This window comes from Gopherus flavomarginatus, chromosome 15 (assembly GCF_025201925.1).
Source record: "Gopherus flavomarginatus isolate rGopFla2 chromosome 15, rGopFla2.mat.asm, whole genome shotgun sequence".
NCBI classification, from domain to species: Eukaryota; Metazoa; Chordata; order Testudines; family Testudinidae; genus Gopherus; species Gopherus flavomarginatus.
In genome coordinates this window covers 9,084,346-9,103,620 of record NC_066631.1, presented here as the reverse complement: position 1 = coordinate 9,103,620, position 19,275 = coordinate 9,084,346, and the positions used below count along the sequence as shown (strand labels likewise).

The window sequence follows — 19,275 nt, the reverse complement described above, 5'->3', positions numbered from 1 at the left end:
ATGGCGGCAGGGGGCAGTGAGATGGACAGAATCCCTGTGTAGCTGTAATGTTGCCCATGCCTACTGTACTGTCAGCTGATATAAGATGCCTTTACTTAGATACAACACACACATTCTCTCTCTCTCTCTCTCTCTGTCTGCAGGAATAAGAATAGAATAGAGTGAGGTCCAGGACTAAAGCCCAGATCCTGACATACCTGTACTTTGGGGACATTCGCTTCAAGATAGAATCCAAATCCAAATTTTGCATCTTGGGACTCAACCTCCAAAACAATTAAGTTACCCATGGAGCCTTTTGGCCCAGCAAAATCCAGATCCAGTGCCCCATATACCCAGGGCAGTGTGTTTGCTAGTGGGAGTCACACACCACAGACAAAGGGCTGCCTCCTAAACATGAGGAAGTTTCAAAAAACCCTGAAGAACTAGGATAAAAGGGGCAGAACTAGCCCCAAGGGGGATTGGCACTGGTTGTGGGTTCTGATGCAGAGATTTGAATGGTCAACAATTCAGAGAGGGCAGAGCTCATTAATGGGGTGTCAAAATGCCCATGACTGCATCTCTCCAGGATGTTCTGTCAGGACCATACCCTGCTCCTCAGTCCCAGGCTGGGGCAGGGACAGTCTGGCCAATAACCTAAAGCTCGGTCAGCAGTTACCCCGCTGGACTCAGAGATGCCAATAGGACTGGGCCTGGCAGCAAAGCACATCACCTCCTAGTGTGTATGTGTAGTGAGTCTTGTGAAGGTGCTAAGAAGGGATAGTGAACAGTGGAATCCATTCTCCAGAAATCCTAGCGGTGTGTGGGTGAAAGAGAGAGCACAAGAGACTTCCTAAGCTCCCTGATCTGTCGCATGCATGATGAGTGGATACCAGAGATAGGGCCATCCAGCAAATTTCTGCTTTGGATTTGAAATACCCCAAAGGCAAGAGATGTTTGGCCTTGTGACTTTCTTTCAGCCCATTATACAGATGGGAGCTGGTAAGTAACTTCAGATCCAGGTTTGGATTCAAAACTTCCACTAAATTCCAGGGTCTTGAGATCCAGGGTTTTGGTTTGAGAAAAGGCAGGTCTCTCTTGATTGAAATAGGGCAGCAGGAAAGAAAATATAATGTGGGGAGTAACTAACGGCACTAACAGGACACCATTAAAAAGACTGAAACAAGGAAAAGATCAAGGGACCAAACTGTAAGAAGTAAAAAAGTGACCTGTGTGTGCCTAGCCCTGTAATGACACTCACTCATATTTAAGCACTTAAGTAACTTTGGCCTGATTCCAGAGTGGATGAGCACCCACAACTCCCACTGAAGTCAATGAGACTTCAGCAACTCTTAGAACCAAACCACTCATTCAGGTACCCACATATGGACTTAGTTGTTCAACTTTCAGGGCTGCCCAGAGGATTCAGGGGGCCTGGGGCAAAGCGAGGGAGCTGCGGCGCTTGTACTCACCCAGCGGCAGTCTGGGTCTTCGGCGGCGTTTCGGCGGTGGGGGACCCTTCAGTCGCTCCGTGTCTTCGGCAGCACTGAAGGGCCCCCCGCCGCCGAAATGCCGAAAAAGACCCGGAGCAACTGAAGGGCCCCCGTACCGCCAAAATGCCGCCAAAGACCCAGACTGCCGCCGGGCCAGGGCTCGCGGGGCCCCTGTGGGGCTCAGGACCTGGGGCAAATTGCTCCACTTGCCCTCCCCTCTGGGTGGCCCTGTCAACTTCAAGCAATCTATTTTGAACATTTTGGCCTTGGGGTAAATGAGAAGGAGAAGGGCTCAGCTCTGACGGGAGCTGGGTAGGCAACTAGTCCCATATATCAGGGGGGTAGCCGTGTTAGGCTGGCTCTGTTAGTCTTTGCTGCTAGTCCCAAATAGTTTCTCTTAGGAGGAAAGAGGGGTTGAAACGCAGCAGCCTTCTTGGTTAAGAGCAGTTGAAAAGTGGTATCACCCTGGCAATGATATCACTGGGTGTCACAAGGGGGTGGCTCCCTCTTTGCATTGCTTTCTCTGTCACACCTGCCACTGGAGGCTGGCTGGAGTGGGGGGCACAGTGACAATGTCCTGGAGCAGTGTAACATTTGTGATATAATAGTGAAAATTCACAGGCCTCACAAAAAGAACAGGAGTATTTGTGGCACCTTAGAGACTAAAGGATTTATTTGAGCATAAGGCCGCACAGTGCATGAGAATCTTCAGCCTACACAGAGAGACAGCATGAGTGTGAATGACAGCAACAGGAGAGAGACAGGAGCCCACTGGACCCCAGATCAGGAGCTAGGAGGAGCCCCTGCCTTGCTCCAATAGTAATGAGCTCGCTTGCAGCCCTGATTACTAAGATAGTTTGTATAATCAGCCTTATGCTTCAGGGCTTCAGCTGGCCAACCGCAGAGGACAGGATGAAATTTTGCCTCCCTGATGCACAAGTGATCAGCTGCATTACAGGTGTTTTTTCATGTTCAGGGTTCCCCTGTTAGGATCATCGGGGCCCATCCTGCTTAATCAGTTCTCTGCCACTGGGGCCTCAGGCACTGGTGGAACCTCGGTCTCCACCCCCGTCACCCCCCCACCCTCCCACCTTTGCTCTGCGGCTCTCCGGGAACCGAACTTTGCAGACGCTCCCTCCCGCGGCGGGTCCCGGAGGGGGCGGGGCCGCGCGCGGGTCACTCACTCAGGGAAACAGCCAAGATGGCGGCGGCGGAGGCCGGCGGGATGGGCCTCACCGACCTGCCCGGGGAGCTGCTGGAGCTGATCCTGTGCAGCGGGGTCCTGAGCGCCGCCGACATCGGCCGCGTCTCCTGCACCTGCCGCCGGCTGCGGGAGACGTGCCAGGCCCGCGGCAAGGTCTGGCGGGAGCGCTTCCGCCGCCGGTGAGCGCCGAGCCGGGGCGGCGGGGCCGGTTCCGACCCAGCCGGGGGGCGTCGGGGTAGAGCCGGGAGGGGTTTCTGACCCAGGCCGGGGGCGCCGGGACACAGCCGGGTGGGCGGTTCCGACCCAGCCAAGGGGGTCCCGGGGGGGGAGTGGGCGGTTCCGACCCAGCCAAGGGGGTCCCGGGGGGGCGGTTCTGACCCAGCCGGAGGGCACCGAGGCAGAGCCTGGGGGCCTGGTTCCGACCCAGCAGGTACTGACCCAGTAGGAGGGGGAGCAGCGAGTTTCAGGCCCTGACCTAACCCCTAGTAGGGATCTAGGCCCTGGGTGTTTGCTGATTCAAGTCAGACTGATCTGGGTGTGGACGGGCAGGAGGTTTGAGCTCAAACCTGAGTCTGAGCCTGGGTTTATGATGCTGTGTAGACACCCTATCAGGTGGGAGAACACCCTGTGTACAGTATCCTGGGTATGTCTACATTGCAATTAAACACCTGCTGCTGCTCTCTGTTAGCTGACTCACACTGGGACTGCAGAGCTGTAAAACTGGGGTGTAGATGTTTCCCCCCTCAGGGGCTCCCACGGCTCGGGCCCCAGCCTGAACAGCTACACTGCAGTTTTACAGCCCTGTAGTTTTAGCCCTGCGAACCCAAGTTAGCTGACACTGGCCAGCCATGTGTGTTTTTAACTGGCGTGTAGACATACTTCGAGGGTACTGAAATGTGGAATAAACTGAGTTGAGTGAATAATTGATTTTCTGATTCTGGGGCTGAACCAAAAAATCTGGAAAAAAAATATTTAAAAATATTTACTAGTTCAGTTTTATCATGCCAAGCTCCATCCCCATAATTTTTTGTTTCAGGTTCAACAAAACATTTTGATGGACCCAAAATGTGGTTGTTTTTTTAATTCCCTTTTGGGTCACTTTTAGGTTTTGCTGCTGTTTGTTAAAAAATAGTTAAATTTCTAAATGAAATGCCTTTTCAATATTATTTCATTTTGTTTTGTCAAAGCTATTCACCAAATTTGACCTGAATTCATGAATAGTTTGTGTTTTAAAAAGTGCTTTTTTGGCAAGTTTACTATTTGCGGGAGATTTTTTGCCCAGCACTAGTTTGTAGAGAAAGAGAGAGAGAGAGATTAGAGGGCAAAGATGCACCTGTCAGATGCGTGTGACTCAGCGCAACTCAGTCCAGAAATTTTGGTGGTAAAATCCAATAAACAGGACATATTATTCTTAGGTGACCCTGTTTTCTCTTATTCAAAAGCATCATACTCAACGTGATTATCATGTGAAGAAGTGTACATACAGACGAATGCCCTTTTAGTAACATAAGAAATGTTAAATTTGTTTTTGTAACTGGGAGTCCATAACGTGTGTTGCATCTGAAGACTGTAGCTCAAAACAACAACCAAAGCTAGTAAAATATCTTTTGCTGATCTCTTATGGAAAAGACAAAGGGCTAGTTAGGGAACTCTTCTGCCCTGCCCCATCCCACCCCTATCCATTGCTGTATTTGGTAACCCATAGTGAGCAAGTGAACCAAACTTTGAGATTCTAGCTTGGTTCAACAAGGAAAATAATGTCAGTCACTCGCATCACAAGCATTGGTTGAAATAGATAAGTATGTGTGTAGTTCAGAAGTCTTTCAGTATAAGCTATTGTCAATAAAATTTAGTTTTGAGGGTTGTCACATTGGGTAGTGCAAGTGATTACATCTGCTTGTTTCACTTTCTCAGAAATCATAAACTCAACAGATAAAAATGTTCTCAAAGTAATTTTTTGCTTTTAAAATTGAACTCCTATAAAATTTCAGTTTGAATGTACTGTTCCAAGGGCTAAAATCCACTATACAATCTGTGATGAATCTCTAGATGAATCTCTGTAATTCACTAAAGCTACTGAGCCTTCTAGTTTAGAATAAATTCATTTGCTATCTGGTTTTGTTCATATCTTGGCACAAAAAGATAAATTGTGGTGCTTTCTCTAACTGCCAGTTGGCTTCTAAAATGTAGGTTAGTAAATGAAAGTGTTCTTTCTCCACCTGTGAAAGAGGCTACTGAACAATAGCTAGTTCATCAATTCAGCAAGCTATGACTTTGGATAGGTAGCCAGATATGTTCATCAATTCAGTGGTAACAATTTCAGGAGCAAGCCTGAATTTTTAGAATGGTTCAGAGACCTTCTTGAAATTGATTATGGTGAGTGATTAGTAGATGCTCATGTTGCAGTAGCATCCACTGCTTTGGTAATAGAACTTTTGGCAAGAGTTTAGATACTGACCTTGTAATCCTGGCCAGATTCCATTCTGAGTAATTACATTTTATCTCTCTAAAATTCTCACTGTAATTTTAGTTGGACAAATTATTCTTTACTTACCATCCTAAAACAAACAGTTGTTAGTATTGTTGCAATGTGGCTGCATTTTAGTCATGGGTGAGTAATTGGGGATCCATTAGAATGAAAGGTACTATAGAAATGCAAATATATTTGGCTAGCCTCTAAGTTTGTGTGCCAGCAAATTCAGGGTAGCCTTATTTTTAACTAATACTAAAATATTCTCCATATGTTTTAGTTCAAACAGTATTAGTTACACATTGACTTGGTTAATATCTATTAAATAGAAATAAAACATGTCATTCATTACTTTAAGAATCTGGACACATTTTATTTAAGGCAAGTTATGTCATTGCTCGAGGAAAACCTGGATTTTTACTTTTCAGATTTGTGACGGGAACCAAGGGTGCATGAAAACCTGTAACATTCAGATCAAATTTTAAAAATAAATATTAAAAATTAAAGCAAGTTACAAGTAACCTCTTATCTTAAGAAACCACACACACTATTTCTAGCTGTACTGAGTGCAATTCTGCCTCATCTTTTAAACTCCTTCATTAAGCAGCTGATTTTTCTGTGTCTTTTGAGCAGTCATGGGTATCGCTGTGCTGTTTCTTATTCTCTTACACTGGGGCTGCCACTGAGCAGGTGTCTCAAATGATGCCACTTTGTTGGGGAAAGTGCTTTTGTTAATACTAGCCTCAGAAATGACCTTTCATTTCAAATACATTTTGTGGCTTAGAGATAGTGAGAAGGGCTTTGTACTTTGTTAGCTTTCAAACCGAAGGGCTGATCGAAATAGGTGCATCTTCAAGTTTGTGTGCTTTAAAAGTACTTGCAGAAGCTGTTAGTAAGATCTGATTTCAGAATTTCATGATTTTCCTGCAATAGTTGATGTCATTGTTTACACCTAACTCAGTATCCAGAGCTACATTCTGCATACCCTTTTAGTTAGAGATTTCAGCTATAGCAGGAGAAATATAGGGCAATGAATTCAAGTCCTGTTAGTTGAGAGCAATGTCACCTCTGAGCTGTTTTGTCTTTAATATTGGAAAATGTATGTAGTTTAAAACTATAGGCTTATTCTCTTATTGATCTGAGGACTTAAAATTAATTTGTAAAGCTTTAGGGGGAGATTCTCAGAAGGGCCTAAGGTATTTAGGAACATAAGTCCCATTCAAGTCTCTGATATCTGTGCCTCTTCAGCACTTTTCCCCATAATGTTTGCTTTGTGTTTACTGTAATTTCTTATGATCTAACCAGAAATAATCAGACTGGAGGGGAATAGCAATTATACTGTACTTCTTGGATAAATTTTAAAAATAGAACATGTCTTGACTTATCTCAGGTACTCAAGTCACAAATGGTTAACTGCCTAGCAATAAGTAACACATTTTATAATATTAAACTGTCATGTGGAGGCTGCAATATTAACTACTGAACCTGTTCCTGTATATGTTATGTAGGTGGCCATTGCTACTGAAATACTACAGCCAGACAGACAACGTCAATTGGCTAAAGGAATATAAAGCACGGCACAATGCTGGCTTAGAAACTCGACGAATTGTAGCATCGTTCTCCAAAAGATTCTTCTCAGAACATGTAAGGTTTCTAATTTATTGTACACTTGAAATAACCTAGCTGTTTGTGCACCAGTATCTCTTACTTCATATATCTTGTCGACGTCTTCTCGCTCTGAGGCTGAATCTTTACATTTCCTTCTACTAGCCATTATTCTTATGATTTACTTGTATTGCATTAGCATCTAGGATCCCCAGTCATGGACCAGGACCTCATGTGCTAAAGTGCTGTGCAAACGAGAAGACTGTACCTGTCCAATAGAGCTTCCAATCTAAGTGTAAGAGAAGAGAGAACAGATGGATATGAGAGGAAGTACGAGGAAGCAATGAGACACTATTGATCAAATAGACCAGATGGACGTAGGGTGGGGGAAAGGGCGTAACAACAGGCAAAGTGAAAAATATGATGGTGATAGATGTCATGGTAGTTCCATGATTTTTTTTTCCCCCTTAGGTGGGTTGACTTCGGAGGGGAACCGATAAAGGGAAAGGAAGGAGATAAGACAAGGGAGGAGAGACAGGTGTGAACTGAAGCTGATGTCAAGGGACTTGGGAGGGCAGGATGAGGAGCAAACAGCTAATCAGGACAGAGCAAAGACAGTCAGAAGTTGGAAACATACTGATCCTTCAAAAGTGGCTATCCTCTCATTCTTTTCAGATTAGTTGGCTCTTCCATTTTTATAGACTGTGTGACAATGTGTTCTCATAAGTGGAGGGTACTGGGGCTAGACCAGCATTTTTTAAGAAATAATATAGATATAATCAATAGATACACAAAGTACTATGTTTTACAGTAAGTAAAAGTAACAAGTATTTTCCATGTCCATTTCTGTAGCATTTGTGAACTTTTACATACAGTGTAAAACTAACAGGACCACTGAGTCAGCCATGTGAGGAATTACTACCCTGTTATTTGTTTACTGGGGCCCATGGCTGGTCGTTGATGTTTACTCAGATACATCTTTCATCATAGCTGGAAGACTGCAAAACTTCAGGTCACTTGAATTATTGGAGGCCTAGTACTATAGATGAGCACCCTCCAATGAGAACTCTCAGTTGCCAGGCCTGGAAAATCTGTTTTCAGTTCAATTTCACTTGTATACACAAAGTATTAAATTGGGAGCTTGAAACTTCTTTGAAATTACCTATTTCTGCTTGAGAAAGTAAACTCTTCTGTAGTGTGTAACAGTGTTCTGTTTGCCAGGTGCCCTGTGATGGCTTCAGTGACATTGAGACTCTTGGGTGCCCGGGTCATTTTTTTGAGGACGAGTTGATGTCTATCCTTAACATGGAAGGAAGGTGAGAGAAAAATGAAAGGAGTTTGCTGAATGGAGGTGAATCCTACAGTGCTGAATGCACTCCGGTCAAATTCAGGCTCATTTCATCCTCCCTTGTTTAAAATAAACAGATAAATGTCATAGCCTAGTAAATCTCTGCATTATGGAGTTTATCTTGATATTCACCTTCCTTTCCCTTAGGTAGTAGCTGTCTCTTTGTTTTTAAACTTCAGAGCAAGCTTAATGGAAGTAGCTTTCCAGAGGGAAAATACTTGAAATATTCTACAAGAAGCAGGGCTTTTGGCACAATGTGCTTGTAGTCCTTTCCGTTGCTTTTCTGGTTTTTGGTAGGGAAGTGCAGCTTATAACTTTTTTTGTCTTGAAATCAGCTTGTTTGAGCCACTACAAAATGCACTCTTTGCTTAAATTGCATAAATACAAGCATGTTACATTGATCACTTACATTAAAGGTAGAAACAAACCAATACACCTCTGGTTCTTGTCTGTGTCAATATTTTTGTTGCCATTGTTAATCTCTGGAGCTGTGAAGAGGTGAACATTATCATTCAAACAAAGGTCCATTACAGTGCTGTGCTATCAGTGGCGTGCAATCAGTAGAATGCTGCTTCTGTTGTGATTGAAATGACAGTAGATTTCTCTTAGGCCTTGGCTACACTGGCGCTTTACAGCGCTGCAACTTTCTCACTCAGAGGTGTGAAAAAACCCACGTGGAGGTGGAGTACCTGCAGCGCTAGGAGAGCTCTCTCCCAGCGCAGGCGCTGCAACCACACTCGCACTTTAAAGCGCTGCCGCGTCAGCGCTCCCACGGCAGCGCTTCGGAGTTTCGAGTTTAGCCAAGCCCTTCATGTTGCCCAGTAGCCTGTTGTCCTGATTAAAGGAATTGTTTGAAAAGACTTAAACTAGAATGAAACTATTCATTTAATTTTCTCTTCACATTTATTTTGTTATTTCTCTGTTGAAATGGTGGCTTTCATGTCATATTTGACAACTGATTAAACACAATTTGAGCCTTTGCACTCGCCAAATGCTTTCTCATAAAGCAGAATTCATGCTAATTACACTGATTGAGCTGCAGTCCTTGCCATTCAATATTAGGCTAAACCGTTTCCCCTGGCAAATGTCCCAATAAAGCGACTGTCCCTCTGGAGCATCCTGATTAATTAGTGGAGGATAAAGTATTATGAGATTTGGTTCTTTCAGTTGGCAGGATGCAGAAGAGTTGCTTGGTCTATGGCTTGGGGGATAAGGAAGAAGAGCGGGGGAAGAGGGGAATTCTCTTCAAGGAAGCAATTCAAATGTGTTTCAATGGGAACTCCACAAATGAAGAGGAAGCCAGACTGAACAGCGACATTTATTTTCTGAGCAAATGTAAGAAACGGTACATTCCAGAGGACTTACCATCTGTAACCCTCTGACCACTACATACAACTTCGTATACGCTGAACAGCTCTGTGGAAGGACCTCAGAAAACTGAGAAGCCATTTTCTATGTCTTACATGCTCCAGAAGAGACCATCTCAAACAAGAAATCATCATATGCTCCTACGCACTGGAAGAAAAAAAATCAAGAGACCTACCTAATGATCATGCAGGAAACACAAAACTACTTAAAAAAAACCCACCTGTGACAGCCATCCAACGCACAAACAAAAAGTGGAACCAACTACCACAATTCCACAATGCACAGAATAACACCTCTGGGAGAAACCAAAGACACCATGACCAAACACATGGACACCGAAAGACAACCCAACATCATCAACCTATCAAGACTACTCCTAACTGGAACTGAAATATCTGTAAACTCCAAGAGACTCAATTTCTGCCCCACCACAGAACCTGATACCTTACTAGCATGTGGAGAACTAGAATAAATCTGCTGACTCCATGACAACACTACCCACAGCTACCACATCCTGACTGACAGTCCATAAGAAAAAAAAATCTGATTGGATCTCTCCCCCCGTGGACAAAACCACACACTGGATCATTACATCAATTGCTTTAAGAAAAAAAAATTGACTCTGAAATCCTCAGCAAATATTAAGTATCAGAGGGGTAGCCATGTTAGTCTGGATCTGTAAAAGCAGCAAAGAATCCTGTGGCACCTTATAGACTAACAGACGTTTTGGAGCATGAGCTTTTGTGGGTGGATACCCACTTCGTCGGACGCATGTAGTGGAAATTTCCAGGGGCAGGTGTGTATATATATGCAAGCAAGAAACAATCTAGAGATAACGAGGTTAGTTCAATCAGGGAGGATGAGGCCCTGTTCTAGCAGTTGAGGTGTGAAAACGAAGGGAGGAGAAACTGGTTTTGTAGTTGGCAAGCCATTCACAGTCTTTGTTTAATCCTGAGCTGATGGTGTCAAATTTGCAGATGAACTGAAGCTCAGCAGTTTCAGTCTGGTCCTGAAGTTTTTTTGCTGCAGGATGGCCACCTTAAGATCTACTATAGTGTGGCCAGGGAGGTTGAAGTGTTCTCCTACAGGTTTTTGTATGTTGTCATTCCTAATATCTGATTTGTGTCCATTTATCCTTTTCTACAGAGACTGTCCAGTTTGGCCGATGTACATAGCAGAAGGGCATTGCTGGCATATGATGGCATATATTACATTGGTGGACATGCAGGTGAATGAACCGGTGATGGTGTGGCTGATCTGGTTAGGTCCTGTGATGGTGTCGCTGGTGTAGATATGTGGGCAAAGTTGGCATCAAGGTTTGTTGCATGGATTGGTTCCTGAGCTGGAGTTATTATGGTGCGGTGTGCAGTTACTGGTGAGAATGTTTCAGGTTGGCAGGTTGTCTGTGGGTGAGGACTGACCTGTCACCCAAGGCCTGTGAAAGTGTGGGATCATTGTCCAGGATGCGTTGTAGATCCCTGATGTTGCATTGGTGGGGTTTTAGCTGGGGACTGTATGTGAGGGCCAGTGGAGTCCTGTTGGTTTCTTTCTTGGGGTTGTCTTGCAGTAGGAGGCTTCTGGGTACACGTCTGGCTCTGATCTGTTTCCTTATTTCCTCGTGCAGGTATTGTAGTTTTGAGAATGCTTGGTGGAGATTTCGTAGGTGTTGGTCTCTGTCTGAGGGGTTAGAGCAGATGCGGTTGTACCTCAGTGCTTGGCTGTAGACAATGGATCGTGTGGTGTGCCTGGGATGGAAGCTGGAGGCATGAAGGTAGGCATAGCGGTCGGTAGGTTTTCTGTGTAGGGTGGTGTTAATGTGACCATCACTTATTTGCACCGTGGTGTCTAGGAAGTGGACCTCCTGTGTAGATTGGTCCAGGCTGAGGTTGATGGTGGGGTGGAAGCTGTTGAAATCGTGATGGAATTTTTCCAGAGTCTCTTTCCCATGGGTCCAGATGATGTCATCAATGTAGCATAGGCAGAGAAGGAGCATGAGTGGACGAGAGCTGAGGAAGCATTGTTCCAGGTCGACCATAAAAATATTGGCATATTGTGGGGCTATGCGGGTGCCCATAGCGATGCCACTGATCTGGAGATATATATTGTCATCAAATTTGAAATAGTTGTGTGTGAGGATAAAGGCACAGAGCTCAGCAACCAGTTGTGCTGTGGCATCATCAGGGATAAAGTTCCTGACAGCTTGTATTCCATCTGTGGGTGGGATGTTTGTGTAGAGAGCCTCTACATCCATGGTGGCTAGGATGGTGTTTTCTGGAAAGTCACCAATGCATTGTAGTTTCCTCAGGAAATCGGTGGTGTCTCGGAGATAGCTGGGAGTGCTAGTGGCATAAGTTCTGAGTAGAGAGTCCACATATCCAGACAGTCCTTCAGTGAGAGTGCCAATGCCCGAGATGATGGGGCGTCCAGGATTTCCGGGTTTGTGGATCTTGGGTAGTAGACAGAATAACCCTGGTCGGGGCTCTAAGGGTATGTTGGTTTGTTCCAGTGTTAGTGTAGGAAGTGTCCTGAGTAGATGATGCAGTTTCTTAGTGTATTCCTCAGTGGGATCTGAGGGAAGTGGCCTGTAGAATTTGGTATTGGAGAGTTGTCTGGCTGCCTCCTTTTGGTAGTCAGACCTGTTTATGATGGCAACATCACCTCCTTTATCAGCCTCTCTGATGATGATGTCTGGGTGGTTTCTGAGGCTGTGTATGGCATTGTGTTCTGCATGACTTAGGTTATGAGGCAAATGATGTTGTTTTTCCACAATTTCTGCCTGTACACGTCAGCAGAAGCATTCAGCAAATGTTATATCTGCCACAATCTCTGCCACTGACATGATAGCTATACAATCCCTGAAATCCCAACCACCAGATAGTGATCAAACCAGCAGACAAAGTGGGTGCCATGATAGTCTCTATGTTGTGATGTGTACATCACAGAGAAAAACAGATAACTCAGGCACTACCTACCAGATAACTATGGCTACACTCGAAACTTCAAAGCGCTGCCGCAGAAGCACTTTGAAGTGTGAGTATAGTTGCAGTGCCAGCGCTGGGGGAGAGCGTACGTACTCCACCTCCTCATGGGGTTTAGCTTGCAGTGCTGGGAGCCATGCTCCCAGCACTGTTTACACTGGCGCTTTATAGCGCTGTATCTTGCAGCGCTCAGGGGGGTGTTTTTTTCACACCCCTGAGCGAGAAAGTTGCAGCGCTGTAAAGCGCCAGTGTAGCCATGGCCCTAGCATAAAGAATTCAAAGAAGACTGCACACCACCATTTACAGAGGAGTTTAATGATACCATCAAATCCTTCCTCAAACAGCTCCACGAAAAACTTTACAGTCTTATCACATACAAACCCAGGGTACCTTCCTTCTGCATCCTTCCCAGGATACACAAGTGAGGGAACGTAGGCAGACCATCCTAAATGGCCATGGTGCTTTTCCTGAAGATATATCAGGACTCGTAGAAACCATCCTCAAACCACTTATGACACACAAGTTTCAGCTTCCTCTGAGATACAACTGACTTCCTCCAGAAACCCTACAACATTAACCACCTCTCTGAGAACACCACCCTTGTCAGCATAGATGTCATCTCCCTATATACCAACATCCCTCACAATGATGGCATTGCTGTTTGCCTTAGATACTCACAAGGTAATTTACAACACTCAGAAATCCACCTTAAATGCAGCATCAAACTCATCCATTTCATTCTCGCCTGCAACAATTTCGCATTTAACAGACATTTCGTACAAACCGTAGGAACAGCTATGGGTATTAGGATGCTTCCCCAATATGCCAAACTCTTCATGGGCCACCTTGAGGAAGAACTTTTAGGAAAATCTGAGCTATATCAATGATTTTAATCTTCTGCACAGACAATCTAAACTCCCTCATAGATTTCTACCATAACTTCAACTACCATCACCAATCCATCAGACTCTCCCGAGTGCACTCCCACACCAACATTGACTTGCTGAATACCACAATTAGCTTCAACAGTGGAACCCTACACACGACTATACAAGAAACCCACAGATGACCACATTTGCTTGCCTTGAGAGATCCAGCAATCACCCCAGACACATCAAGAAATGTATCTACAGCCAGTTACTCAGATACTACAGTTTTTGCTCAGAAAGGAAAGTGGGATACACACCTAAACTTAAAACTACCTTCACTAAACAAGGGCATTCCACTAGAGAAGTAGATTGCATCATGGAAAGGTCCACCCAAATACCCTGGGAGAACCTGCTTCAATACAGAAGAAAAAACCCACTGACTGCACACCCTTAGTTGTCACCTGTAACCCTACTTTGGAACCCATATTGGGTATCCTCAAACAGTTACAATCCATATTTGACTGGAACCACGTCCCCAAAGAAACGTTTCCCAACCCTGCTTTTCTGGTCTCCAAACATCTCCCCAACCTCTCCAGGCTCATTAGAAGCAAGCTCCACACCAACCAGGACACCAACTCAAAACTGCCAGAGCGGCAGATGCAAAACTTGCAAATGTACCACCACTGCTACCATGATCAATACACCCCACAACACACCTTTCAAGATTCATGGCTTCTGTACTTGCCTTGTCACATGTGGCGTACATCAACCAGTGTATCAAATGGCCCAACAACAGTTGTGTAGGTGAAATCAGACAATCGCTATGCTCTGAAATGAACTCACAGAAAAATAATAAAAGCCTGTGGCCAAACACTTTTCACAAGGCATTCGCTCCATATGTGACCTCTCAATCCTTGTCCTCAAAGGAAATCCACAGAGCATCTTCAAAAGGTGAGTTTGGAAGCTTAAATTCATAATTCTGCTAGACACCAAAAATCATGGACTCAGGAGATACTGGTTTTATGGCTCATTACAACAATTTGTAACACACCACATTGCCTGCTAACCATCAATTGCCCATTTCATTTTAAATAGTTTCCTACAGCATACAGAACCTGATTTGCTTAACAGTCTGTCTCAACTTGTATTTAGTTCAGACACTCTGAGGCTTGGAAGCTTGTACCTTCCACCATCAGAAGTTGGTTCAGTAACCACATGGCAGGAATAGTGGGTGTAATAAAACTATGGTGAAAATGAATGGAATTCTGCTTTGCTATTCTGAGTCTTGGACCTGTCCACGTGTTAACATTCTGGAACAGAAGAGTTTGAGGAGATTCGCAAAGGCCAGTGGTAACCCTGATGTGATTTAGAGCGTCTGTAAATTGGAACTGTTGGCATTTAAAGCCCCTAACCATGTATATGCCTTGGCTGCATTCAAGATCACCTCCTTAAACATCCCCTGATGGTTATTAGATCTTTGAAACAACAGGGCTTGTAGAGATTCTGCCATTGCTTGTTCATTTAGTAGGTGATAGGGCCTTTATGTTTAATTCTACAGGAAGTGTCTAACCTGGAAGTACTATGCAAAGAAAATTCTTTACTTTCTACGACAACAGAATATTTTAAAAAATCTGAAGGCGTATCTTGAACAACCTGGGGACCAACTGTCATTTTTGGAAGGTAAGTATTGGCCTGAAAGAAGTCTCATGGTTTATTGTGATGGATTCATGAGGTTTGGTCTATCCTTTACCCTGTAACCCATGTCCTGGGAGTGTTTCTGCGGTGTGACTGACTCCAAGGATCCACAGGGCAGAGCTGTGGCCTCCACAACTCAAGAAACTGGGCTTTCAGGCACCAGGCATCCTTGTCCCTTTCTGGGGCTCCCTGCAGTGAGTCCAGCCAAGCCAGAGTCCTGAGGGAAACTCATTTGCACTCCTTTAGGACACAGTGTTCTGAGGAAGGATCTGCAGTGACACCCGGCAGCCTTTTCAGAGCAAGGTAACTATATTGATTAATCACATGCAATGCAGAGTCTGAAAGTCTTTAGGTTAGCATGAGAGAGGCAGGATATCATACCTGTTGGTGGGAGCCAGGGCATTGCCATGCCCTGTTTCCCTTTTGTTTCCCAGTTCCAGGAGAGAATCTTCTCCTGTGTCTGTGTACCCTGGTCTTCATACAGACACCTTACACCTTCCTCCTTTGTTCTCCCTATTTGAGGCCTTTTCTCTGCTTTCCTGCAGAGATGTAGGAGGAGTTTCCTCCTTCTTTAGGCTGTCTTTTGGGTGTGACTTTTCCAGACCATTGGAGTTTCCATTGTCTCTTCTGGATAGGATTGCCAACTGTTCCTGTTCCGCCAGGAGTCTCCTGGAATCGGGCTGTACCAATCTGGGAGATTTTAGGCTGCTAAAACTCCGGCAGCACAGTGGGGCTAAGGCAGACTCCCTGGCCCTGCGCCTCTCCCAGAAGCAACCGTCACATCCCTGGGCAGGGTGGGAGGGAGGTGTCTTTGCACGCTTCCCCTGTCCCGAGCACTGACTCAACAGCTCCCATTGGCCATGAACTGCAGCAGGTAGGGGCAGTGCACAGAGCCCCCGCCTCCACCAGGGGCTGCAGGGATGTGCTGGCCGCTTCTGGGAGAAGCGCAGGGCCAGGACAGGCAGGGAGCCTACCTTAGCTCCGCTGCGCCACTGACAGGGAGCTTGCCTTCTCACACCCCAACCCACTGCCCCAGCCCGGTGAAAATGAGTGACAGTGGGAGGAGAGTGAGCAATGGAGGGAGGGGCGTGGGGCCTCAGAAGGGGCGGGGCAAGGGTGTTTGGGTTTGTGTGGTTAGACCATCGGCAACCCTACTTCTGGATCCTCTATTCACAAGAGTAGGCTCTGTTCAGTTAGTTCATTATTCTGCTCTCCAACCAACAAACAACTTTTCCCTTCCCTTTACCCTCAGGCCATTTCTGTGCTACAGGAACTGTAGAGGCATAGCTGTGGTGCCATGGCTATACCAGCATAATGCCATGGCATAAGTACAGCAACAGCAGGGTTTTTCCATTGCTGTAGGAACACCAGCTCCCCAAGTGATGGTAGTTAAGTCAATAGAAACATTCTTCCATTTACCTTGCTTTGTCTACCCCATGGGGGGCTAGGTCAGCATAGAGTGTCTTTCAATGCTGTAACTACACGGACCTAAAACTTCACTGTAAACCAAGTCTCGGTGCATAGCTGTACAAAGGACTGAGGGAAACTGAGGCGCACATATGACTCCCCAAAATGTTACCAAAATCCCTATGATAGTCACCATTATTAACAAGGTAGTGGTTGAATGCTCTCTAGCTCAAACGGACTGTCAGCTGTTTATATTTTTACTAGATGTTGTTGAGTGATTGAACAATAGATCTGAGCTCTTTAGGTAGCTGAAATCCTCAAAAACTAATGCTATCTGCTTGGACTTGTATCGGTGTCAAGATTTCATTTGTTTCTCTCCGTGCTGAGCCCTGTAATGCTCACAAATACCAATGGGAATGACTGGGAAAGCAAAAATACTTATCAAATGTGTGTATATGGCATGTCTGCCAGAAGGCCTCTAGGAGCCTGATTCAACAAAACATGTAAGCACATGCTTAAATGTTATCTATGCTTTTATGGACAAAATACCATCAAACATATGCAGAGGCAAAGCTAGCTATAGCTCACATTCAAGGGTATTTCCTTTGGTCAAGTATGCTAATATAGCTACTGTACATCTCGGTCCCAGTTCTCAGAACTCCTTGCATCTACTCTTTTAGTCCCATCAGATGTCTGTGGAAATCACTGAGCAGACAGATTTTGCCCTTTTTATCGAATGCATTTTAAAAAACTCACCATTGTTATTTTGTACATAAAATATAATACTTCTGAATTTTTCTGTTGGTAGGAGAGGGAAAAGGCCATATAACAGTGTGTTTAGTTGGCTGTTTTAATGAAAATGACTTAACGGTATCAGTTAAAACAAGCCAGACTGCAGACATACTCAGTGACGTGACATTTAGTATCTATGTGGCATCTTCTAAGGTAAGATGCACAATTATACCATTTCCCTGTTTTGATTTTGTGTTTCAGCATTAACTTTTTTGGAGGTGTGGGAGGTGGATGGGTGGCTTTGTGTTCATTTCTGCACCAGCTTGGCTATTTGTTAGACTATGGAGATGTTAATTTTTTTTATTAGGCACCTTGGCCTAAATTCAGCTGTCTGTATTCAGCAGAGCATTTAAACATATGCTTGAATTAAACACTTTGCTGTAAAAGAGACTCTGATAACTAGAACTGAGGTATATGGTAGCTGCATTGTTGTAATTGGTCAAAGTACATGAGCTTTAATGAGAGTTGCAACTAGTTTTGCTTCTGTTATGTGTAATGATATTTTGTCTAGAAAAATATTTCTGATGTTTTCACTTTGTCCTCAAATGTTTTAGAATAAATATTTACATTCCATGCATATTTGGCTAACTGAATGAAGATTAATGTTTAAATATTATGAAAGATTTGTTTTTTACCATGTTTTGTAACCTCTTCCTGTATACAAATTAAATCTACATTTAACAACTGTCTTTCAACTTTGTTCATCAGGCTAACTCTGCAAAAGCAGTCTGCTGTCATTTCTTTAAATGATCAAGTAATCTTACTTTTCTTTAAAATGTTTGCTCACCATTGTAGTCTTAGGAGATGCACTTGTGTGATTGTCCCAGGGGACAGTATTTATATAATATCAAGCAGCCTACTTCAATACTATGTTAGCATAACGTAAGGTACTCAAACTACACTAGGCTGCTTAAAAATGAGGTGTAGTTTATTTAAAATTAAAAGGAGATTGTTTAGGATTTTAAGTTCTAATAGTGGAAACAAATGCTCTTTAAAGGAAACTTGCGGTATTACTGGATGCATGCTTTCCCCCAAAGTTCATACTATTGAGCTACCTCATGTAAGCCAGAAATAGAGAATTATGGAGAGAATTATGTTTAAACTTTGGAAGTGGAGGGTTCTCCCAAGATTTGGGGAAGAAGCAATCAGTCTTGGTGTGTACTCTAAAAATATGGTAAATGTAAAAGTTAAAACACAGGTTAGAGAGTTTATTTTGGTGTTATGATTTAAAAGTGGTGGTAGACTTTAGAGAAGGGAATGTATTGAGGCAGGAAATAGAAGCCAACGGCTGCCACTTTATGGGCTTTTTTAGAGGGGAATTCTGTGACTGATATTGCAGGAGGTGTTTTTGTCATGCATATTGGGCTGCTGATGTATGTAGCACTTTGCAAAACTAGAAAAGACATTATCCCTTTTGCAGAGATTTTATAGACCTTCAGCAGTTAAATGTAGTAAGAATAAGAAGTTGGACAATAAGGAGGTTTTGGAAAGAGGAGTGACAAGGCAACCAAGGAAGGATTCTTGGGAAAACCACACTTTTCTTCAAGGAGTTTGACACAGGACACTTGGACAAAAATAGGAGACTGTTCCAAGAATAGTGGATATATTAAATGAAGACAACATCAAAGATGGGGGTAAGGGACAAATGGAGCAATAAAAAGAGAGGCTTGAAGGACTGTAGGGAGCATGGCTGTAGTAGAAAGAAATCTGAGCAGAAATGGAGTTGGATTGAGAGTATGGAAGGCCTAAAAAGTGAGATTCTTGAGTTAGACATAAGTGACAGCAAACTGCTGAGAAGATTTGAAGAGGCAGGGAAGAGAGATGACTGGTACAGAATTGATTTAATGCAGCTTCTCCTATTCTGTGTGAAGTTCCATTACTTCTGCTTTCAAGACACTGGGGGACAACTTAGCTCTGAAGAGCAGGAGGTTGCATACTTGAGATTCAAAATCTGAAAGTCTGAGAAGTGGTTGCAAGACGTAAATAAATGTCTCTTTAAATCAAAGTATACATATCACTTCTATCGGTGTCTGTTTTATGCATTTGGGTATGACTTTATATCAGAACCAA

General features: G+C 44.0%; 2 protein-coding genes across 4 annotated transcripts in view; one reads left to right on the top strand and one right to left on the bottom strand.

The window, feature by feature from the left end:
* Positions 1 to 12,246, bottom strand: part of LOC127034846 (uncharacterized) — a 299,262-nt gene extending 287,016 nt beyond the window's left edge. The window contains exon 1 of the mRNA XM_050924154.1: positions 10,171 to 12,246. Coding sequence (XP_050780111.1) covers positions 10,834 to 11,715 — 882 coding nt within the window. The 5' untranslated portion in view covers positions 11,716 to 12,246 and the 3' untranslated portion in view covers positions 10,171 to 10,833. The remainder of the gene's footprint in view (positions 1 to 10,170) is intronic.
* Positions 2,671 to 19,275, top strand: part of FBXO21 (F-box protein 21) — a 35,294-nt gene continuing 18,689 nt past the window's right edge. For all 3 annotated transcript variants that reach the window (XM_050924142.1, XM_050924141.1, XM_050924143.1), the window contains exons 1-4: positions 2,671 to 2,852; positions 6,652 to 6,787; positions 7,970 to 8,064; positions 14,870 to 14,991. In XM_050924142.1, the coding sequence (XP_050780099.1) occupies positions 2,671 to 2,852; positions 6,652 to 6,787; positions 7,970 to 8,064; positions 14,870 to 14,991 (535 nt within the window). The remainder of the gene's footprint in view (positions 2,853 to 6,651; positions 6,788 to 7,969; positions 8,065 to 14,869; positions 14,992 to 19,275) is intronic.